A 25,342-nucleotide genomic window follows, 5' to 3' on the forward strand; every position below is an offset into this window, starting at 1 on the left:
AAACAAATGGCAGAGCTTATGGGAATGGAGGGCATAACAGAAGAGATGAAAAAGACAATGGAGGGATACAACAGTAGATTTGAACAAACAGAAGAAAGGATCAGTGAATTGGAAGTCAAGACATTTGAATTCACACACACACACACACACACACACACAAAAGATGGTGAAAAGAATGGAAAAATATGAGCAGAATCTTAGGGAGCTGAGTGACAAAGTGAAATGCATGAATATATGTGTTATGGGTGTCCCAGAGGGAGAAGAGAGGGGAAAAGGGTCAGAAAGAATAATAGAAGAAATAATCTCTGAAAATTTCCCAACTCTTAAGAAAGACAGAAAATTATAGAATCAAGAAGTACAGTGTGCCCCAAACAGAATAGACCCCAATAGACCTTCTGCAAGACACTTACTGATCAGATTGTCCAATGTCAAAGACAAAATTCTGAAAGCAGCAAGAGAAAAGCAATCCATCACATACAAGGGAAGCTCAATAAGACTATGTACAGATTTTTTCTGCAGAAACCATGGAGGCAAGAAGACAATGGTATGATATATTTAAGATAACTGAAAGAGAAGAACTGCCAACCAAGAATTCTATATCTGGCAAAACTATCCTTCAAAAATGAGGACGAGATTAAAATATTTTCAGACAAACAGACACTGAGAGAGTTTGTGAATAAGAGACCAGCACTACAAGAAATACTAAAGCGAGTACTACAGGCTGATAGGAAAAGACAGGAGAAAGAGGTTTGGAGAAGAGTCTAGAAATGAAGATTATCAGGAAGGGTAAAAGGAGAGAGAGGAAAAAATAAGACATGACATATAAAATCCAAAAGACAAAATGGTAGAAGTAAGTACTGCCCTTACAGTAATAACACTAAATGTTAATGGATTAAACTCCCCAATAAAAAGACACAGACGCAGAATGAATTAAAAAACAGGACCCATCTATATGCTGTCTAAAAGAAACTCACTTTAGACACAAGGACAGAAATAGGCTGAAAGTGAAAGGCTGGAAAAAGATATTTCATGCGAACAGCAACCAGAAAAAAAGTGGGAGTAGCTATATAAATATCAGACAAATTAGACTTCAAAAGTAAAACAATGAAGAAACAAAGAAGGACACTGTGCTGGTTTGAATGTATTATGTCCCCCAAAACACCATTATCTTTGATGTAATCTTGTGTGGGCAGACATATCAGTGTTGATTAGATTGTAATTCTTTGAGTGTTTCCATGGAGATGCACCCAACCCAACTGTGGGTGATGACTCTGATTGGATAATTTCCATGGAGATGTTACCCCACCCATTCAGGGTGGGCCTAAATTAAATCACTGGAGCCATATAAATGAGCTGACAAAAAGAAGGAACTCAGTGCAGCTGTGAGTGACATTTTGAAGAGGAGCTACAGCCAAGAGGGACACTTTGAAGAACACACAGCAGCTGAGAGAATAGCTGCAGATGAGAGACAGTTTGAAGATGGCTGTTGAAAGCAGACTCTTACTCTAGAGAAGCTAAGAGAGGACAAAACACTCCAAGAGAAACTAAGAGTGACATTTTTGAGGAACTGCAGCCTAGAGAAGAATTTCCTGGCAGAAAGCCATTTTGAAACCAGAACTTTGGAGCAGACGCCAGCCAGGTGCCTTCCCAACTAACAGATATTTTTTGGACACCATTGGCCATCCTCTAGTGAAGGTACCCTTTGCTGACGGACACTTTATGGCCTTAAGACTGTAACTTTGTAACCAAATAAACCCCCTTTCATAAAAGCCAATCCACCTTTGGTGTTTTGTATTCTGGCAGCATTAGCAAACCAGAACAGACACTATATATTAATAAAAGGGTCAATTCATCAAGAAAACATAACAATCATAAATATTTATGCATCAAGCCAGAGTGCCCCAAAATTCATGAGGCAAACACAGAGAACACTGAAAGGAGAAGTAGATACTTCTACAATAATAGGTAGAGACTTCAATACACCACTCTCATCAGTGGATAGAACATGTAGACAGAGGATCAATAAGGAAATGGAGATGTTAAATTGTATGATAAATGAACTACGCTTGACAGACATTTATAGAACAGTATAGCCCACAACAACAGGAAGCACATTTTTCTCAGGTGCTCATGGAACATTCTCTAGGATAGACCACATGTTGGGTTACAAAGCAACTTTCAACAAATTTAAAAATATTGATATTATAAAAAACACTTTCTTGGATCATAATGGAATGAAGTTGGAAATAAATAACTGGCAGAATACTGTAAAATTCACAAATGTATAGAGATTAAACAAGACACTCTTAGAAAACCAGTGGGTAAAGGAAGAAATTACAAGAGAAATTAGTAAATACCTCAAGGCAAATTTCAATGAAAACATAACATATCAAAACTTATGGCATGCAGCAAAGGTGGTGTTGAGAGGGAAATTTATTGCCCTAAATACCTATATTAAAAGAGAAGAGAGAGCAAAAATTGAGGAATTAACTGTTCACCTGGTGGAACTAGAGAAAGAACAGCAAACAGAAGGAAAGAAATAACAAAGATTAGAGCAGAAATAAATGAAATTGAGAATAGGAAAACAATAGAGAGAATCAACAAAACCAGAAGCTGTTCTTTGAGAAAATCAACAAAATTGATGGACCTCTAGCTAGGCTAACAAAAAGAGAGATAGAGGAAGAGATAGACAGAGATAGAGATAGCGCAGATGAAAATAAAGGCAATCAGAAACGGGAAAGGAAACATAACTACTGACCCTGCAGAAATAAAGAAGATAATGAGAAGATACTATGAGCAACTATATGCTAATAAACTAGACAATTTAGACGAAATGGACAACTTCCTAGAAAAGCATAAACAACCAACATTGCCTCAAGAAGAGATAGACAACCTCAACAAACCAATCACAAGTAAAGAGATTGAGTCAGTTATCAAAAAGCTTTCAAAAAAGAAAAGCCCAGGACCAGATGGCTTCACATGTGAATTCTATGAATCATTCAAGAAAGAATTAGTACCAATCCTGCTCAAACTCTTCAAAATTTGAAGAGGAGGGAAAGCTACCCAACTCACTCTATGAAGTCAACATCACCCTAATATCAAAGTCAGACAAAGATACTACAAAAAAGGAAATTATAGGCCAATTTCTTTAATTATTATAGATAACAAAAATCCTCAACAAAATACCTGCAAATCAAATCCAGCAGCACATTAAAAGAATTATACACCACAACCAGGTGGGGTTTATTCCAGGTATTCAAGGCTGGTTTAACACAAAAAAAATCAATTAATGTAATACACCACATCAATAAATCAAAGCAGAACCACATGATCATCTTGATCAGTGAAGAAAAGGCATGATGAAAACACTTTCTTGATGAAAACACTTCAAAGGATAGGAATAGAAGGGAATTTTCTCAATATGATAAAGGCAATATACAAAAAACCCACAGCTAACATCATACTCAATAGGGAGAGACTGAAAGCTTTTCCTCTATGATCAGGTACAAGACTGGGATGCCCACTGTCACCACTGTTATTCAACATTGTGCTGGAAGTTCTAGCTAGAGCAATTAGGAAAGACAAAGAAATAAAAGGCATCCAAATTGGAGAGGAAGAAGTAAAACTTTCACTCTTTGCAGATGACATGATTCTATATGTAGAAACTCCAGAAACTTCTTCAGCAAAGCTATTAAAACTAATCAATGAATACACCAAAGTTGCAGGCTACAATATCAACAGGCAAAAATCTGTAGTGTTCTTATACACAAGTAATATGCAACAAGAGGAAGAAATCAAGAAAAAGATTCCATTTACAATAGCAACCAAAAGAATCAAGTATTTAGGAATAAACTTAGTGAAGGCCACAAAAGACCTATACAAAGAAAACTACAAGAAATTGCTAAAAGAAATTGAACAGGACCTTAAAAAATGGAAGAACATCCCATGTTCATGGATTAGAAGACTAAATATAATTAAGATGGCAATTCTACCTAAACTGATTTATAGATTCAATGCAATACCAATTAAATTCCCAACAACTTACTTTCTAGAAATAGAAAAACCAATAACCAAATTTATTTGGAAGGGCAAGGTGCCGCAAATAGCCAAAAATATCTTGAGAAAGAGGAACGAAGTGGGAGGTCTCACACTACTTGACTTTGAAGCATGTTACAAAGCTACAGTGCTCAAAACAGCATGGTACTGGCATAAGGATAGATATACCAACCAAAGGAATTGAATTGAGTGTTCAGAAATAGACTCGCATCTACGGACAATTGATCTTTGATAAGGCGGTCAAGCCAAAGCAACTGGGACAGAGCAGTCTCTTCAATAAATGATGTTTGAAGAACTGGCTATCCATTTCCAAAAGAATGAAAGACAAAAATTAACTCAAAATGTATCAAAGACCTAAACATTAGCATTAAGACCATAAGGCTCTTAGAAGAAAATGTAGGGCAATTTCTTAAATACCTTGTGATAGGAAGTGGTTTCCTAGACCTTATACCCAAAGCACGAGCAACCAAAGAACAAACAGACAAATGGGATCTCCTCAAAATTAAACATTTTTGTACATCAAAGGACTTTGTCAGAAAGGTAAAAAGGCAGCCTACACAATGGGAGACAATATTTGGTAACCACATGTCAGATAAGGGTTTAATATCCCAAATATATAAAGTGATCCTACGACTCAACAACAGAAAGACAAACAACCCAATTAAAATGGGCAAAAGATACGGACACTTTTCTGAAGAGGAAATACACATGGCTCAAAAACATATGAAAACACGTTCAACTTCACTGGCTATTAGGGAAATGCAAATCAAAACCATAATGAGATATCATCTCACAGCTACCAGAAAGGCCATTATCCAAAAAACAGAAAATTGTAAGTGCTGAAGAGGATATGGAGAAAGAGGCACACTTATTTACTGTTGGTGGGAATGTAGAATGGTACAACCACTCTGGAAGACAGTGTGGCAGTTCCTCAGGAAGCTAGTAGATTTGCCATATGACCCAGCTATTCCATTGCTAGGTATATACTCAGAGGAACTGAAAGTTAAGACATGAATGGACATTTATAAACCCATAGTTACTGTGGCATTATTCACAGTAGCCAAGAGATGGAAACACCCAAATGTCCATCAACAGATGAGTGGATAAACAAACTGTGGTACATACACACGATGGAATATTACGCAGCTGTAAGACAGAACAAAGACACAGAACATATGATAACATGGATAAACCTTGAGGACATTATGTTGAGAAAAGTTAGCCAGAAACAAAAAGACAAATACTGTATGGTCTCACTAATATGAATTAACATTAATAAGAAAACTTTGAGAGTTAAAAGCTGATAACACAGGCTACCAGGAGATAGAAAGAGGGTAGAGATTGGGCATTTGATGTTGAAGAACTACAGACTGTTCAGCAGGATTGATTATATAGATCCAGAAATAGAGAGCATAATACTGTGTGATGGTAGCACAATATTGTAAGTACACTGAACAAAGATATCCATGAGTAGAGCTGAAAGAGATGGGATAGGGACATGCATGACTCCTGAGGTAAAGATAGAAGATAAAGACTTGGACTGTTCAACTTAGCAAAAACTGGAGTGGTCAGTGATTGTGACTAAATGTACAAATATAAAACTCTTCTTGCATGTGGGAGAACAAATGAATGTCAACCATACAAAGTGTTGGAAAGGGGATGGTAGTGGGGAAAAATATAATCAAAGCAAACTGGAGTCTATGGTCAACAGTAACGTTGTAATATGCTTCCATTAAATGTAACAAAGGCAATATATCAAAGCTAAATGTATATGAGAGGGGATATAAGGGAGGGATTTGGAATTCTTGGAAGTGGTATTGTTGTCAGACCCTACTATTATATTGTATTGTATATTTAGTTTTCTTTTTATTATCTTTTTTATTATTCATTAAAAACTTTTTTTTTCATAGTAATCAATATGTTCAAGTGCTGACTGTGGTGATAAATGCACAACTGTATGATGATACCATGAACAACTGATTGTACACTGTGGATAATTATATGGTTTGTGAATATAGATCTATAAAATTGTATGGAAAAATATAAGCAGGATAAAAATGCTAGAGAAAACATGAGAGAAGGATGTATGTATTTACTGTCGGTTAGGAGATAGAATGATATAGCCTTTCTGAAAGTGGTTCCACATGAAGCTAAGTATGTGGGTGCCATAAAGTCCTGCAACCTCATTAGGGGGCATTTACTTGGAGGATATGAGAGCAGGGACCTGAATGGACATTTGCACACTGGTGTTTATGGAAAGAGTATGCATGATTTGCAATGGGTGGAGGTGGCCTAAGAGTATATTGACTGAGGAACAGAATGGTGAACTGTTGTGTATGTGCATACAATAGAATATTGAGCAACTGCAAGAAGAAGTGAAGCTCTGAGACATGCAACAAGGTGAATGAACCTGTAGACAGCATTTTGAGTGAACTACGCCAGAAACCAAGGCAAACACTATAATGCCTCACCAATATGGACTAACCATAATGTGTAAACTCAGAATTGAACCTTAGAGCACAGCTTATCAGGGGAATGATTGTTTTAACGGTCCCTAGATTGTAAGCTCTTTCAGCAGTCACATCTATTCCTGAATTGCAATGGCTATCTCCAGATTCCGAGATGCTGATCCCTTTGTCTGTAAACTGATAGAACTTTGGGTATCTGTGTGACACCTGAAACTCAGAGCTAGAACACGGCAGATATGAATGTCAGTATTAGAACGTATAGCAACTGTTAAAAAAGCTGAAAAACAGTCCAGACTTCAACTAGAGATATGAATTAAGCAGATGTGGTTAGGACTAGGACAAATTGGGCCAAAGGGTAAAGGACAATACTGACTGCGTTTTAAAACCTCAAATTCCATGTGAGACCAAGGGAAGAGATGTTTAGTTAGTGCAAGATCTTTATTTCCTAAACAATTTAGCTCATACAGTTTGCTCAAATACCATAATTACATGGAACTTAATAGGAAGTGAGATCTGGTAGGTTTGCATAGGAATAGTGTGAAATAGCGACGCATCCCAAAGTAATTTGGGCAGAGAATAAAAATATATATGCAGGGCCCCCCTGAGGAGCTATGGGAAAATGCTGAGGTGTTGGGCTTCCCCACCTGGATTGCTGCTGATATTCTCACAAACATTGAGGACTGACGGTTTGATGTGCCCTTATGAGGCTCATTGCTGCAAAGGAGAGGCTAAACCTGCTTATAATTGTGCCTAACAGTCTCCCCCTGAGCACCGCTTTGTTGCTCAGATGTGGCCCTCTCTCTCTAGCTAAGCCAACTTGGCAGGTGAACTCACTGTCCTTCCCGCTACATGGGATCTGACTCCCAGGGGTGTAAATCTTCCTGGCAACATGGGATATGACTCCCAGGGATGAATCTGGATCCAACACCATGGGATTGAGAACATCTTCTTGACCAAAAGGGGGATGCGAAATGAAACAAAACAAAGTTTCAGTGACTGAGAGATTCCAAATGGAGTCGAGAGGTCACTCTGGTGGGCATTCTTATGCACTATATAGATAACCCTTTTTTAGGTTTTAATGCATTGAAATAGCTAGAAATAAATACCTGAAACTATCAACTTACAACCCAGTAGCCTTGACTTTTGAAGACGATTATATAGCAATGCACCTTACAAGGGGTGACAGTGTGATTGTGAAAGCCTTATGGATCACAGTCCTTTTATCCAGTGTATGGATGGATGAGTAGAAAAATGGAGACAAAAAAATAAATGAAAAATAGGGTGGGAGGGAGGGGGAAGATTTGGATGTTCTTTTTTATTTTTATTTTTTATTCTTATTTTCACTTTTTCTGGTACAAGGAAAATATTCAAAAAATAGATTGGGGTGATGAATGCAAGGCTATATGATGGTACTGTGAACAACTGATTGTACACTTTGGATGATTGTATGGCATGTGAATATATCTCAATAAAATTGAAAAAAAGTACTTATTCAGGCTACTATGAACAATGTAAGAGCACAAAGTAAGCACTCTGGGGTCCTTACTGACCCATCAAAAAACTGATTAAACTAATTACCCTCTAAGTCTCAGTTTACTCACATGCAAATTATAGGCAAAAGACCAGATAGTACCTACGGTCTCTTCCATCGTAAAGAATTTTTAATACTAAAAATTAAATATGAACCAAGTTTGTTTTCTGGGCCCAAAGGTAAAATCACTCCTATTGTGGAAATAGAGTTAAAGACTACTGGCTTCAAATAATCTCATCCAGTCAATGTAGATGTAATGGATGTAATAAAAATCTGGTACCATTACATATATGCATCATCAGATGAAGTCCACATGTTTTGACTTCACACTCACACAAAAAATCCTTCAGATTTTCATTTGTCTTCCTTGGCTCTCTACAAGGAGAAAATGCACTTTTCATATAAACATGTCCATATGGCATTCATAGTTAATTATTACGGAAGAATAACTAATTGGCATTCTGATTTTACCCAATAGTCTCATAAGTTTGTTTAATGTAAGTTTATTCCTAAGGCACAGACCTATTCTAGACAGCATAATATATCAAGTTTTTGAGCCTGTAAGCCTGAGGGCCAAATCCTGAGTAAATCCCCCAAGATAAGCTATGGCATACTGGGAGGGTTTTAGGGCTCCAACTGCCATCCTGCAATATAGTTCATATAACTTACTCATAAAAGATGTTCTCACAGTTTTTTTTCTAAGTATTTACTATTTATAAGAATTCCTAAAAGTGTGGAGAGAGGCTCTAAGATGGTGGCATAGAGAGGAGTGGAAGCTAGTTAGTACCCCTGGAACAACTAAAAAAAACCAGGAACAACTAGTAAAGAATCCAGAATAACTGAGGGGGGAAAAACGTGACCATCCACTCATCATACACCAACCTGAATTGGGAGGAATGCCCAATCACAGCATAAAATCTGTAAATAAAAACTGCGGATCCAAGCCAGGAGAGCCCCCCCCCCACACACACAGCCTGAGCTGCAAAGCCTCATGGTGCTAGAGAGAAGCTCTCTCCCAGCAAGCGAATATAGCTCAGCTGAGCCCCAGCTGGGGTTTTAATTAGCAAGAGTGAACTGCTCACTATGAGCTATGAATCCCCAACAAGCAGACAGAGGCTTTGGTGGATGACTGACCTTGGAGAGCTGGAGAGTTACCACAGACTAGCCCTGAAGGGGACTTTGTGTCCCTGTTTGGGCTCAGTGGAGAAAGCCTCAGCCATTTTCAGTTTCCAGTGCTCTGACCCAGACAAGGGTGGAGATAGCACAGGCAGAGAGAGACCACTGAAATACTAATGACCTCTCCCTAGGGGATCTATCTTCTCTAAGAGGAAAGGGGTGGAGCCCAGCTCTACTACCTATCTTCCATTCAGAACCAGATCCCAGAGCCTGGGGGAAACAGCCATGGGCCTCACTTCCTTACACCAGTCTGGAATTACAGGCTGACAGGTGCCACCTGCTGGGCAGAAAAGCCCAGTGACCTGAGGCCTCATGGGGTGTACCAATTTTCTAAGACACACCCTCAGGGAAACCGGATACTGAAGATTTCTTCCTTCTGGGACCTGAGCCCATTCTGGTCTGGGAAAACCTGATTGGGGTGACCAAGGAACCATGCCTAGACAACAGAAAACTACAACCTACACTAAGAAAAATGAAGTTATGGCCCAGTCAAAGGAACAAACTTACACTTCAACCAAGATACAGGAACTTAAGCAACTAATAATAAGTGAATTCAAAAAGTTTAGGGAAGATATGGCAAAAGAGCTGAACCATATAATGAAAACACTGGGGTACATAAGGTGGAAATTGAAAGTTCAAAAAAACCAACTGGCAGAATCTATGTAAATGAAAGGCACAACACAAGAGATGAAAGACACAGTGGAAACATACAACAGCAGATCTCAAGAGGCAGAAGAAAACACCCAGGAACCGGAGAACAAGGCACCTGAAAGCCTACACACAAAAGAACAGATAGAGAAAAGAATGGAAAAATAGGAGCAACATCTCTGGGAACTTAAGGACAAAAAGAAAAGCAAGAATGTACATGTCATTGGTGTCCCAGAAGGAGAAGAGAAGGGAAAAGGGCAGAAGCAATAATAAAGAAAATAATCAGTGAAAATTTCCCATCTCTTATGAAAGACATAAAATTACGGATCCAAGAAACGCAGCGTACCCCAAACAGAATAGATCTGAATAGGCCCACGTCAACACACTTAATCATCAGATTATCAAATGTCAAAGATAAAGAGAGAATCCTGAAAGCTGCAAGAGAAAAGCAATCCATCACATACTAAGGAAGCTTGATAAGACTATGTGCAGATCTCTCAGTAGAAACCATGGAAGCAAGAAGGAAGTGGGGTGATATATTTAAGATACTGAAAGAGAAAAACTACCAACCAAGAATCCTATATCAGCAAAACTATCCTTCAAATATGAGGGAGAGCTTAAAATATTCTCTGACAGACAATGACAGAGTTTGTGAACAAGATACCTGCTGCTATATAGGAAACAAACACTAAAGAAAGCACTGCAGACAGAAAGGAAAAGACAGGAGTGAGAGGTTTGGAAAACAATTGTGGGAGATAGTAGCACAGCAATGTCAGTACACTGAACAAAGATGACTGTGAATACGGTTGAAAGAGGAAGGCTGGGACCATGTGGGGCACTGGAACAAAAGACGAATGATAAAGACTGGGACTGTGTAACTCAGGGAAACCTAGGGTGCTCAATGATTGTAATAAAAGGTACAAATATGTTTTTACATGAGGTAGAACAAATGAATGTCAACATTGCACAGTGTTAAAAATAGGGTGGGACTGGGGGGGAAATACAATCAATGCAAACTAGAGACTATAATTAACAGAAACATTGTATTATGCTTCCTTTAATATAACAAAGGCAATATACCAAAGCTAAATGCATATGGGGGGGGTGAATAGGGTAAGAGTATGGGACTCCTCGCATTGGTGATGTTGTTTGACTCTTTATTCCACTTTAAGTTGATGCTATCTTTCCTTTTGTTGCTTTCTAGCTATCAAGTTTTGTTTTTGTTTGTTTTTTCACTCTTTCTCTTTTCATTTTCTTTTGCCTCTCTGCCTTCTTTGATGCTTCCTCCATCTTTGTGGAAAAAATGGAGATGTCCTTATATAGATAGTGGTGAAGATTGTGAACACATAAATATGTGACTATACAGTGAACCATCAATTGTTTACTTAGGATGGAATGTATGGCGTGTGAACAAAACCATCTTAAAAAAAATGGGTTGATGATGAAACCTTGCGGGCAATATACTGAGTGAAATAAGCCAGACACATAAGGACAAATATTGCAGGGTCTCACTGATAGGAACTAATTATAATATGTAAACTCATAGACATGAAATATAAGTTACCAAGATATAGAATGAGGCTAAAGAATGGGGAGTGGTTGCTTATTATGAGCAGAGTGTTCAACTAGGGTGAACTTAAATGTTTGGAAATGGACAGGGGTGATGGTATCATGTTGTGAGAATAACTAACAGTGCTGAATGGTGTGTGAAGGTGGTGGAAAGATTATGCTCAGAGTCACGTATGTCACCAGAAGGAAAGTTGGAGGTTAAAAGATGGGAATGTATAAAGTGAATATTGTGGTGGACAATGTCTGTGATTAACTTTACAGATATTAGAAATCTCTCTCACCAACTAGAACAAATGTATGACACTATAACTAGAAGTTAATAATAGAGAGGCATGTATACCTATTGCAAACTATATACTACAGTTAATAGTATTTTAACATTCTTTCATCAATAGTAACAAATGTACTATACTAAAATTATGAATCAGTAATGGGGGGGCGTTGTTAGGGGTATGGGAGGATTTGAGTTTCCTTTTTTTTTTCCTTTATTTCTTTTCTGGAGTAATGAAAATGTTCTAAAAATTGAAAAAAAATTAATTGTGTTGATGGATGCACAGCTGTATGATGGTACCGGGGCAATTGTACACTTTGGATCTTTGGATAGTTGTATGGTATGTGAAAAATCTCAATAAAAATATATATATATAAAATAAAATACAAAAAAAAGTGTGGTATCCAGTCTCAGTCTGCAGCTACTTAAATTTGCACATTATGAGACCAAGAAGATACAGCCCATATTGATACTAGCTGCATACTAGCTACTATAATCTGATAACAAGGATGAAGAACAAAAATACTATACATACCAGAACTGAAAAGCAAAGCAATCTATAGTCACCGGTGGGTCAAAGTGCCCTACACACAGAGAGAGGTTCTGAAATTATCACTGCACAGCACATTGCAGGAAAAATTCTAAAATGTATTTCCTTCCTTGCCTGCTTAAAGGATTAAGTGAAATAATGTGTGCAACAGTGCTTTGGGGAATGTAAAGTTCAAAAATACCTGTTATTTTTTTCCCCACGAGGGCCACATCTATCTTGTTCATTGCTATAAATGCCCTAGCACAGGGCCTGCCATATCATAGGTATTCAATTAATATTGGTTGAATAAACAAATAACAGAATTCAAAGATTTTTCAATAATTCTGGGTTATTATTATGGAAACAAATTACTGAACTGTGCTAGAATTCAGTGAAACCTTATGAGGTTACAGGGTATATAGGACTATTTGCCCCTCTACAAAGTGGCTATTCCCACTACTTTCTCTTATACTTTCTCTATATTTGATAGTTTTTCCACCTCATTCCTCAGTGTTAAGAAATGATTCTTTGAATAATGGGAAAAAGCATATCAAAGAAAATCAATAAGTTAACCAGGGTATTACTTCTTATACTTTAAATGTACAGTATACTGATCATTTAAAGCTCTTAAGTGAAGATAATATAATCTTTGTGACTACTGTGTTAAGCCTCTGCCTAACCCCCCTAAACTGACCCAATGTTCAATAAAGGAACTAAGAATTGTTTATACTAACCTCTTTCTGAATATTTAATGTCATATTCCCCTTTGTTCTTTTGAACAAATTCAGTTTTCTTTCAAGTGTTTATCTGAATCTCCTTTTGAGTATACATTTTCCTTGTTTATTGTGACTTGCCTAGTTTTCAAACTCTATCTGAATCTCTTTCAAATAAATTTTTTTACTTCTTTTACTGTTATTCTTCCTTTTTTCCTAAATGTATATTTAAATCATTTTTCAAGTGTATATCATCAACCTTCTGAAGTTTGCTTACTTATGAGCAAAAAGGCCACCCTTCTCTGTGGATCTCTGATTAATTTCTGGAAAGATGTGAGTGAGGAGATCTTGGAATGTTTGAGAGAGAACTGAGAGGTGGCTGCTAGTCACTCCCCATCATTTCTCCAGCAGACTGATCTCTACTAAATAACAAGAGAATATTTAAAACAGTTCCACATCTGTGGTCGTTTCCCCCCTAAAACAAAGCATTTTATACAGGTAAGTTACATCCCAGGAATAGAATATATGGTATATATGCTGCCGTTCCCTATCCCAACTGCACATGCAGACAGTCATAGCATTTTTTTCTACTAAGCTTAGATGGAACCTAAGAACCCCTTATAAATAATAAACTGATGGTTTAGTTCCATTTTAGTTGCTATTTTATTACTCTTCAGGCCATGCTTATATTAAAGATAGCAAATTTATGCTTAATCCACAGTTGATCATAGCAAATGGATCTAGTCAGAGCACTTGTCTATAGCACCTACCTGAATGCTACTGTCATTTGAACTATCCCCAGAACTTTGAGACTGGAGAAGATTCTGATTCATGCAGCTCAACTCTTCTCTAAGCTTCACAACTTCCTCAGACTTCATGGTCAGCTGGCATTTTTCATCTTTCATATCTTGATTCTGTTGTGGGTACTCCTCCTTCTGCCCCTCTCTTGGAATATTACCCTCCTTTACTGATTCCTCCGGAATTGCCTTCTGCTCATTTTCTCCTAATTTGGGACTTAGTGCAAATACAACAATAAAAAGCTATCAAAATGCTCATTATAGTAGCAGAATATGGAGAAAGAAATCTACTAGTCACAAAAGTACTGAAAGCAAGATTTTCAAATTGAATTCTATGGCAGAGCAGTTATCTTATTATTATAAATAAACTTTTTAAAAACAAGAGACCCAGGGGTATAAATTCCCCTCCCAGGGGTATAAATTCCCATGGCAATATGGAATGTGACTCCTGGGGATGAGCCTAAATGCTGGATTGTATGACTGAGAAAGACTTTTGGACCAAAAGGGGGAGGAGAATTGAAGCAAAATAAAGATTCAGTGGCTGAGAGATTTCAAATGGAGTTGAGAAGTCATTCTGGATGTAACTCTTACACATTATATAGATATCCCTTTTTAGTTTTTAGTTTATTAGAATAGTTAGAAGGAAATATCTGAAACTGTTGAATTGCAATCCAGTATGCTTGGTTTTTGAAGGTGATCATATAACTATATAGCTTATACGGTGTGACTGTGATTGTGAAAACCTTATGGCTCACACTCCCTTTACCAGTGTATGGACAAATGAGTAAAAAAAATGGGGACAAAAAGTAAATGAATAATATGGAGGAGGGGGATATGGGATGTTTTGTGTGTTCCTTTTACTTTTATTTTTATTTTTTGGAGTAATGAAAATATTCAAAAATTGACTGTGATGATAAATGCACAACTATATGATGATACTGTGAACAACTGTTTTACACTTTGGATGATTGTATGGTATGTGAATATATTTCAATTAAAAAAATAAATGAGGGGGGAGGAGGGGTTTGGAATGCTTTGAGTATTCTCTTTTACTTTTATTCTTATTCTTATTTTTATTATTTGGAGTGACGAAATGTTCAAAAATTGATTGCGGTGTTGAATGCACAACTATGTGATGAAACTGGGAACAACTGTTGTACAATTTGGCTGATTGTATGATATATGAATATATTTCAATAAAATTACATTAAAAATGAGTCATATTTTTTGCTTGCATTCACGGAGCTAATCTATCATAGGTGTTTGTTTATATACAAACAATCAGTTTAAATATTTTTCACTTTTCAATCTTTAATTATGGCATGGGGCAGATACAGCTTCAAAAAGTAACAAAAGAGTCACTCAGTAAGCCCTAGGCACTTTAGCAAACACTAGGGCTACAACAGGACATAATTCCTGGCCTAAGAAATTTACAGTTAGTGGGAATAAAAATATGTAAACAAGTGATTAGATTAAACTAGTAGTAAGTAATCTGAGGCCTGATAAATGAGTAGGAACAAGCTAGGCAAATGTATAGGAAGGGTGTCTGCATATATGTTGGGGAGGATTGGTATAGAGGAGAACAGAGAAGAATAGGATGATAAAATAAATAATGAGTGTAAAAGCCCAAAGGCAAAAGAGAGAATGTGCTTTAGAAAGATCATTTGGTTGCTGTGTGCCAAAATCAGTTGAGATGTTGTTTCAGTAATCCATGTAATAAACAACAGTGACTAGAACTAGGATAGTGGAGATGGAAAGAAATAAGGCATTTAGGAGACTAATTGATATGTATTCGTCATTTACTGGATGTGGCAGGAGAAGGAGAAGAAGCAATCAAGGATGACGCTTGAATTTCTGAATGGGGCAAATGTGGGAGTAGATGCTAGACAATTACAAAGATGGAGGGATGTGGTTGTGGAATGGAGAGATATCAGTGGTGAAGGAGCAGATGTGGCACAACGTGAGCAGAAACCTTGAGAGTGGATAACATGACCCAGGGAGAGATAGAGGAGATCAGTCTCTCTTTAGGGTCAGAAGCCTAAAGAACTTGTAAGGTATAAGCAGAGGAGGCTGAAGTCAGAGAAGGAGGAGGAAAACCAGGAGACCCTGAACCAAAGAAACCAAGGGGAGGGAATGTACCTTCAATGGCTAGAGACTGTGAGTAAAAAGTAGAGTGGACACAAAACATACCAATTTTATTCTTATTCCCTTAATCTTAAATCTGTTTCGGATACCATGGTGCCTAGAACAGAACACTTCAGAAATTATAGCTGGTGCTCTAATCATGCAAGAAGGCAGTCTGACAGAGCAGATCAAGAGACATAAAAACGTTCACACCCTTTGACTGAATAATCACACACCAATGAATTTATTGCAATAAAATATTTCATAAAAAGAAAAAAGCTGAGTATACAGTAATGTTTATAACCATATTATTTTAAATACTGACTAAATGGAGACAGAGAAGTGGCTAAGCGAATTAAAGATAAATCACTTGAAAATGATAAAGGTTATTTGGCAAAATACAAAAATATTTGTCAAATAAAATGGTGGAACACAAAGCAATATGTATGTGTAGATATAATGTACGTGTATATACACTATGGAAAGTGTACATATTTAGAAAAAACTGAAAGAAAACTGGGAGAAAAATTTGTCTAGGGAGGTTTTTTCCTTTTAAAATTTCTCTAACTATGAAAAAAGAATTAAATATTTTATTTTGAACTCAGCAGTTTTTAAAAGATAATACATTCAAGTAATACAAACAGTATGAGATAAAAAATAAAATGCTTTAAAAATATTTTTTTGATAAAATAACATTGAACTGTTCCTTCCTCCAGAAATCCCTTTTCCTTTTCTACTCCCAATGGAGGTTCTACTTGAAGACTAGAAAAATGAGAATATATATGTTATATTTTTTAAAATGGAAAAACTGACTTCTGCTTCTGGGAAGATAGAGCAAACATATTTTCCCCTATTTTTCCCACTAGGTACAACAAAAAACTCTGGACATTATATATAAAAGAAACATAAAAAGATTTTAAAGATGAAGAAGGCAGACTGGTAGGGAACCTGGGACCTGAGCAATGCATGGTGGTGAGTTTCTCATATATCCCCGACTTGGAGATGAAGAAGCTGGCAACTCAGAAACACCAACAGGCACAGATAAGAAAAAAAACTCCAACAAAATCCTGCTTCCTCTAGCTAAAGGACCAAGAAAGGTACAGCCTAGCAATACAGAAACTTTTAGAAAACAATTGCTCTACTTCAGCCAAACACCACAGAAAAAACTGTGGCTCCACCCCCTCATTTGCTGGGCTGTAATGGGACGTCTCCAACCCTCACCCACATTCCCCCCGTGTTGCTTGGGTAGATCCAGCACTTTCATCCTGCCAGGCAGTAATGAGTCATGCACACCCCTCCTCCCTTTGCCCTGTGTCAGTGGAGTTCACATGGATAGCCTGGACTTCCATTGTCACCTGGCAGTGATGAGGTACCCTTCTCCCTTTCCATGTGGTGGTGTCAAAGGAGGCGTATTGGAGATTTGGGACTTTCACCACTGCCCAGAGGTAATGAGGTCACACCCTTCCCATGGTATCAGTGGAAGCCATGTGGAGGGCAGGAACTCCCACCCCTGCCAGCAGTAATGAGGAGCTCCTCCCCACTCTGCTGTTAATGGAGGCTAAATGGGGAACCTGGACTTTCACCCCTATCTGGAAATAATGAGGCTATACCACCCTTTCCCTGTTGAAGTGTTATCAAAAGCTAGCTAAACAGAAGGTTGAAATAAGTTCTAGAATCTCATAATATAACCAAAAAAGTCCAGATTTCATCACTCATAATACCAAGAACCAGGAAAATCTCAACTTCAATGACAAAAAGACAATCAATAGACACCAAGATAGAGATGACAGAGATGTTAGAATTTAAAGTAGCCATCACTGTTGGGCTTCCCCACCTCGATGGCTGCTGATGTGCTCATGACATAGGGGACTGGTGGTTTGATGGGCTGAGCCCTCTACCATGGGACTTGCCCTTGGGAAGACTGTTGCTGCAAAAGAGAGGCTAGGCCTCCCTATAATTGTGCCTAAGAGTCTCCTCCCGAATGCCTCTTTGTTGCTCAGATGTGGCCCTCTCTATCTAGCTAAGCCAACTTGGCAGGTGAAATCATTGTCCTCCACCACTATATGGGATCTGACACCCAGGGGAGTGAATCTCCCTGGCAACGTGGAATATGACTCCTGGGGAGGAATCTAGACCCAGCACCGTGGGATGGAGAACATCTTCTTGACCAAAAGGGGGATGTGAAAGGAAATGAAATAAGCTTCAGTGGCAGAGAGATTCCAAAAGGAGCCAAGAGGTCACTCTGGTGGGCACTCTTACACACAATACAGACAACCCTTTTTAGGTTCTAATGAATTGGAACAGCTAGTGGTAAATACCTGAAACTATCAAACTACAACCCAGAACCCATGAATCTTGAAGATGATTGTATAGAAATGTAGCTTCTGAGGGGTAACAATGTGATTGGGAAAGCCATATGGACCACACTCCCATTTGTCTAGTTTATGGATGGATGAGTAGAAAAATGGGGGAAGAAAAAAAAAAAAAAAAAACAGGAACCCAGTGTTCTTTTTTACTTTAATTGTTCTTTTTCACTTTAATTTTTATTCTTATTATTTGTGTGTGTGTGGTAATGAAAATGTCAAAATTAATTTTGGTGATGAATGCACAACTATATAATGGTACTGTAAACAATTTAATGTATGCTTTGTTTTGTATGACTGAATGATTTGTGAATATATCTCAATAAAAATGAATTATTTTAAAAAAATAAAGTAGCCATCACAAAAATGAGCAATTATGAACACTCTTGAAAAAAATTAAGGAATAGAAAGTCTCAGCAAAGAAAGAGAAGATACAAAGAAGGATCAAAGGGAAATTTCAGAACTGAAAAAGACAACCAAAATAAAAACTAAATGGATGGGCTCAACAGCAGAATGGACGGGACAGGAAGAAGAATCAGTGAATTTGAAGACTGACAGAAGTTACCCAATCAGAACAAAAGGGAAAATAGACTGGAAAGAAGAATGAACAGAGCCTCAGGAACCTGTGGGACTATCACAAAAGACCTAATACTCATGTCATCAAATCCTGGAAGGAGATGAGAAAGAGGACAGGGCTGAAAATATACTCAAGGAAATAATGGCTGAAAACCTCCCAAATTTGGCAAAAGATGTAAACCTACAAATTCAAGAAGCTGAGCAAACCACAAACAGCAAAAGCCCAAAGAAACTATATCAAGATGCACCACAGTCAAACTTCTGAAAACTAAAGACAAAGGAAAAAAATCTCGAAAGCAGAAAGAAAGAAACACCTCCTTTACTATATGGGGAGAATAATTAATATGACAGTGGATTTCTCATCAGAAACCATAGATACCAGAAGGAAGTGGCATAACATGTTTTAAGTGCTGAAGGAAAAGAACTGTCAACCCAGAATCCTATACCTATTGAAAATATCCTTTGGGAATGAAGGGGAAATCATTCTTAGAGGAGGAAAACTAAAAGAAGTTGTCACCAGAGACCTACTCTAAATGAATAGCTAAAGGAAGAACTCTATACAGAAAGGAATGATAATAAAAAGGAATCTGGGACTATTAGGAAGGAAGACATAACAACAGAAAGGTAAAACTATGGGTAAATACAATACATTTTACTTCTTTTGAATTTCCTAAATTGTGTTTAATAGTTGAAGCAAAATTATAACACTGATGTCACTCTAAATGTATGTAGAGAAAACATTTAAGACAATTATGTTATAAATTGGGGAGGAAAAGGGACATTAAGGTAGATATGGCTTCTACACTTCACTTGAACTGCTAAAATGATAACATCAGTAGACTGCATTAAGATACCCACCCCCACACACAAAAACAATGTAATACCTAGAGCAACCACTGAAAAATCTATACAAAGAGATGCACTCAAAAACACTCTAGAGAAATCAAAATAGATTTCTAAAAAATTTTCAAGTAAACCAAAGGAAGGCAGAAAATAGAAAACAGACACACAAAAAATAGAGATAACAAAAAGGAAAGAAAAAAAAGTCAGACGTAAGTCCTAATATATCAATAATTACATTAAATATAAATGGTCTAAATATACCACTAAAAGACAGAGATTGGCAGAATGGATTAAAAAACATGTTGTATATAAAAACTCAATCAACATTAATAAAAAAAGGAGTGGCAATATTAATGTCAGAGAGCACCAAAGAAAATTTCCAGAGACAGAGAGGGACATTATATAATGATAGAAGAATCAGTCCACCAAGAAAATATTGCAATCCTAAATATGTACGTACAAAACAGCAGAGCTGTAAAATATGGGAAATAAAAACTGATAAAACTGAAAAGAGTATAGTAAATTAAAATTAAATAGAGTTTTTTTTTCACTTTGTCATACTGCCTCAACATCTCTGATCCTGTCATTAGTAACATAAGGGGCTTCTTCATTGTCTTAATGTCTCAGCATCTTAGAGCCTATTGTTAAGTCCCACAGTGACCACCCATGACACCTTCTTATACAAGATAAACAGCATCTCTCTATCCTCTCTGCATCCTTCTTGGGTTCATGCACCTAGGAAAGTCAAATACAAACTCCCCAATGTCCACTCTTGCTCCACCTCTATAACTCTATAAAGGCCTAGTCTCCAGGCTCACTATAACCTTTTGTTTCCCTGCCTGCTTGGATGAGCCTATGCTCCTGAATGCATGCCACTCATCTCAGTTCTAAGACCTGTACTAATAAACTTTTCTTTCTTGTATCACTGGTATTATTTCCATGCCACCCTTGATTATCTACAAAAGGAGCTTTACAATGCAAGGAGAAATGTACAAATATACAATCATAGAGACTTTAACACCTCACTCTCAACAATTGATAGAATGATTAGAGAGAATATCAACCAAACCAATCGATGGAGAAAAAGTATTTAACAAAATTCAATACTAATTTATGATAAAAATTCTCAGAAAGATAGGAATAGAGGAGAACTTTCTCAATTTGACAAGGAGCATCTACAAAAATTCTGCAGGAAACATTAAACTAAAGGTGAAGACTGAATGCTTTCCCCAAAAGATCTGGAATAAGGTAATAGTGTCCACATTCATAACTCTTATTCAATATATTTCTGGAAAGGTCTAGCCAGTGCAATAAGGCAAGAAAAGGAAATAAAATTCATATGGATCAGAAAGGAAGAAATAAAATTGTCCCAATTTTCAGATGACATGGTTGTCTACAGAATAACCCAAGGAATCTGTAAAATAAAAAAAACCTCCCAGAACTAATAAGTAGGTTCAGCAAGGTCACAAGACACAAGATGAACATACAAAAATTAATTGTATTTCTATATAGTAGCAATGAACATATGGACACTGAAATTAACAATGAAATACCACTTACACTTGCTCAAAAATAAATGAAATACTTATGTGTATAATAATAAAACATGTACAGGACTTTTATGCTGAAAACTACAAAATGCTAATGAAAGAAATAAAAGATTTAAATAAATGGAGGGCCACACCATGTTCATGGATTGGAAAACCCTACATAGTAAAGATGTCAGTTTTCCCTGAATTGATATACTGGTTTGACACAGTTATTAACAAAATTCCAGCAAGATTATTCTAGATAGAATTATTCTGAAATGTATATGGAAAGGCAAAGGAACTAGAATAAACAATTTTGAAAAAGAGTAATAAAGTGGAATCAGTCAACTCAATTCCAAGGCTTATTTTATAGCTACAGTAATCAAGACAGCATGCTATTGGCAAAGGGATAGACACACGGATCAATGGAACAGAACAGAGGACCCAGAAATAGATCCCCCACAAAATATGTCAATTCATTTTTGTCAAAGGTACAAAAACAATTCAATAGAGAAATGAGAGCCTTTTCAAGAAACAGTGCTGCAACAATTAGACACTGATAAGGAAAAAAAGAAGCTCAACCTAAGTCTCACACCTTACACAAAAATTAATTCAAAATGTGCCATTGACTTAATGTAAAACATAAAACTATACAACTTTTAGGAAAAAAATAGGAGAAAAATCTTCAAGATATAGGTTTAGGCAGTGAGTTCTTAGAAATGACACCAAAAGCATGATCAATAAAAAGAAAAATTGATACTTCTTCAAAAATAAAAACTTTTCTTCCATGACTTTAACAACTCCCTCCCCACAAAGGACTAGTATCTGGAATAAAGAACTCTTAAAACTAAATGGTAAAAAAGCAAACAATCCAATTAGAACATGGGCAAAAGACAAATAATATGTGTGTGTGTGTGTGTCAAAAAATTGCATGAAAAGATGCTCAACATTATTAGCTATTAGGTAAAAGCAAATTAAAACCATGGGATAGTACTAAACACCTATCAGAATTGTTAAAGTTAAAAAGTGACAATACCAAGTACTGGCTAGGAGGCAGAGAAACTGTATCAATTTTACATTGCTAGTGGGGATGTAAAATGGTGCAGCCACTCTGGAAAACTGGCAATTTCTTAAAAAAAAAAAAAAAACTAAACATGCAACTACCATGTGTCCCAGCAATTGTACTCTTGGGGATTTATCCACAGTAATGAAAACATTGTTCACACAAAAACCTGTGAATGTTTATAACAGCTTTATTTATAATAGACAAAAATGAGAAACAACTCAGATGTCCTCCAATGGGAGAAGGGTTAAACAAAAGGTGGTACATCCATACCATGGAATACTCTCAAAGTAAAAAGGACGAAACTATTGATACATGCCATGACCGAGACAAAGCTCCAGAGCGAAAAAGCCAATCCCAATAGGTTACATACTGTATAATTCTATTTATATAACATATTTGCAATGGCAAAATTATAGAAATGGAGACTAGACTAGTAGTTGCCAGGGATTAAGGAGAAAGAGGATGGGAGCAGGAGGGAAGTGAATGTAACTATAAAAGGACAACATGAAGGATCCTTGTGGTGATGGAAATGTTCTCAACCTTGACAGTATCAATGTCAATATCCTGGCTGGGATATTGTACTATAATTTTGCAAGATGTTACTATTGGGGGAAACTGGGTAAAGGGCATGGGATCTCTGTATTATTTCATACAATTAAATATGAATCTACAGTTATCTCATAACGAGAAGTTCACTTTTAAAAAAATGTAAAAACTATGGCTAGTCATTTAATTTTAATATCTATGTAGATGCTTGCCTTATCACTTTTAGAAGGGAGAATGACTCTATAAACAATAAACTTAGCCAGACTAATTTAATTTCCCTCTATAACTGTGTGGTGGCCATGTAGACATGGAAGAAGAGAAGTAGACTTCTTTACATTTCCACAGCTTAAAGATAAGATTCAAATGGTCCTCCTTTTTAGGTGGGTCCGTAAGAGCTCTCGTAAAGCCAGATTCAGAGTAGGGCAGTAAAGAGTCTTCACTGACTTGGAGGGAATGATGAGCAGTGCTCTCCAGGGGACAATCCTAGGCTAATGCTATTTTAATCTTAATCAATGGTCTGGTTAAGTGAATTTTGTTCACATTAATTATTAATTAAGGATAATTAGCAATACCTTGGAATTTGGGAATTTAATTTATATTGATCTTGATATATTAGGACAAGGATCTATTAAAATAAATACAGCAAAAATGAATAGGATTTATCCTTTCAAAAGAAATAAGAAAAAATGTGAACACTTAGAAATCAAAGGCAACCTGAAAAAAAATTTTTAAAATAATATATACTGTATAGGAGGAAAAATTGTGTGTGCAAAAGTAGACTATTAGTCAAAAATATCATGGAGCTGAGAACACATCCAACAGCTACCACACCTCAGGGATTGTAAAACCCATTATGACTCTCAAATTTATCCTTCCCTCTAACGTAGTTCTTAAACTTCATTTGAAAGGCTTTATTACCTAATTCTGACTGAAACTCACTCCTTCTGTTACTTTTATAACATTGTACAATTTTGCAATGTCACCAACTTCCAGGGGTTAGAAGTATCTAGGCAGCATCCCTATCCTACTCCTTTTCTAGTTGTATAGATTGAATAGCAGTTTTGCAGAGACTGTAGAGATTCAAGAGAGTGTAACACAGTAAAAGCCCTGGGTTCTAATGCCAGATATTCCACCTCCTATTTAATATCCCTTGACAATATATGATCTCCTGAAGTCTCTGTCTCTTCATGTGTAAAATGACCTTATTTACTCATAACATTGTTGGGATCTTATGAGGTAAAATGTGAAAACATCATAGAAACCTGTAAGTACAAGGTATCATTAAAATGAGCTAAAGAATAGGCTAGCGATGGAACTCTGTTTCCAGAGAGGAAGGAAAAGATTAATGGATTCATTCAGCAAATGTTTATTAATTAACAGTGATATGCTAAGTACTGCTCTACATGCTAAGGATTCAAGGGTGAGCAGGGCAGCCACCATCTGTGCCACTATAGAGCACAAATGTAGACGAGGAATAGGAGGACAAAGAACAAGCAAGTAAACAAATAAGATAATTATAGACTGTGATAAATCACAAACAAGGTGACATGATAGAGAGTACTTGGAAAGCAGGAGTTAGGATTTCTCTAGACATGGCAATTAGGGATTATCTCTCTGAGAAGGTAACAAGGAAATTAGCCACACAAAAAGCTGGAGAGGAGTATTCTGGGAGGAGGAGCTTTTCAGTGCAAAGATCCTAAAGTGGGAAAGTGCTTTAAGGGTTGGAGGATCTGAAAGGCAGCATGTTGAGCAAGGAAGACAATGGTAGGTCTACCTCTCCAACTTCATCATTGTACCATACCAAGTCATTGAAAGACTTAAAGGTCATGGTAATGGTTTAGATTTTAAGTGCAATGGAAAGCTCTTGAGAGATTATAAGAGAGGGCGTAATATTAAATTTGCATTTCTAAAACACCACTGTTCTAGCTTGCTAATGTTGCTGGAATGCAAAACACCAGAAACGGATCGGCTTTTATAAAGGGGGTTTATTTGGTTACAAAGTTATAGTCTTAAGGCCATAAAGTGTCCAAGGTAAGTCATCAACAATCGGGTAACTTCACTGGAGGATGGCCAGTGGTGCCCAGAAAACCTCTGTTAGCTGGGAAGGCACATGACTGGCGTCTGCTCCAGAGTTCTGGTTTCAAAATGGCTTTCTCCCAGGACGTTCCTCTCTAGGCTGCAGTTCCTCAAAAATGTCACTCTTAGTTGCTCTTGGGGTGTTTGTCCTCTCAGCTTCCCTGGAACAAGAGTCTGCTTTTAACGGCAGTCTTCAAACTGTCTCGCATCTGCAGCTACTCTCTCAGCTTCTGTGCATTCTTCAAAGTGTCCCTCTTGGCTGTACTAGCTTGCTCCTTCTGTCTTATCTTATATAGTACCCCACTAATTTAATTCAGACCCACCCTTAATGGGTGGACCAACACCTCCATGGAAATTATCCAACCAGAGTCATCACCCACAGCTGGGTGGAAACACTCAAAGAATTACAATCTAATTAACACTGATAGGTCTGTCCCCAGAAGACTACATCAAAGATAATG

At 37.0% G+C, this 25,342-nt stretch overlaps 1 protein-coding gene across 3 annotated transcripts in view; it reads right to left on the reverse strand.

The window, feature by feature from the left end:
• Window positions 1-25,342, reverse strand: part of CCDC30 (coiled-coil domain containing 30) — a 247,826-nt gene that overhangs the window by 102,685 nt on the left and 119,799 nt on the right. Inside the window, exon 10 of one of the 3 annotated variants that reach the window (XM_037827515.1) lies at window positions 13,732-13,975. The exons of 1 other annotated variant lie outside the window; for it this stretch is intronic. In XM_037827515.1, the coding sequence (XP_037683443.1) occupies window positions 13,732-13,975 (244 nt within the window). Of the gene's footprint in view, window positions 1-13,731; window positions 13,976-25,342 lie in introns of those variants that run through there. One more of the 3 variants, XM_037827514.1, reaches the window with a different exon arrangement.

The sequence above is a fragment of the Choloepus didactylus genome, chromosome 2 (assembly GCF_015220235.1).
Source record: "Choloepus didactylus isolate mChoDid1 chromosome 2, mChoDid1.pri, whole genome shotgun sequence".
NCBI lineage: Eukaryota > Metazoa > Chordata > Mammalia > Pilosa > Megalonychidae > Choloepus > Choloepus didactylus.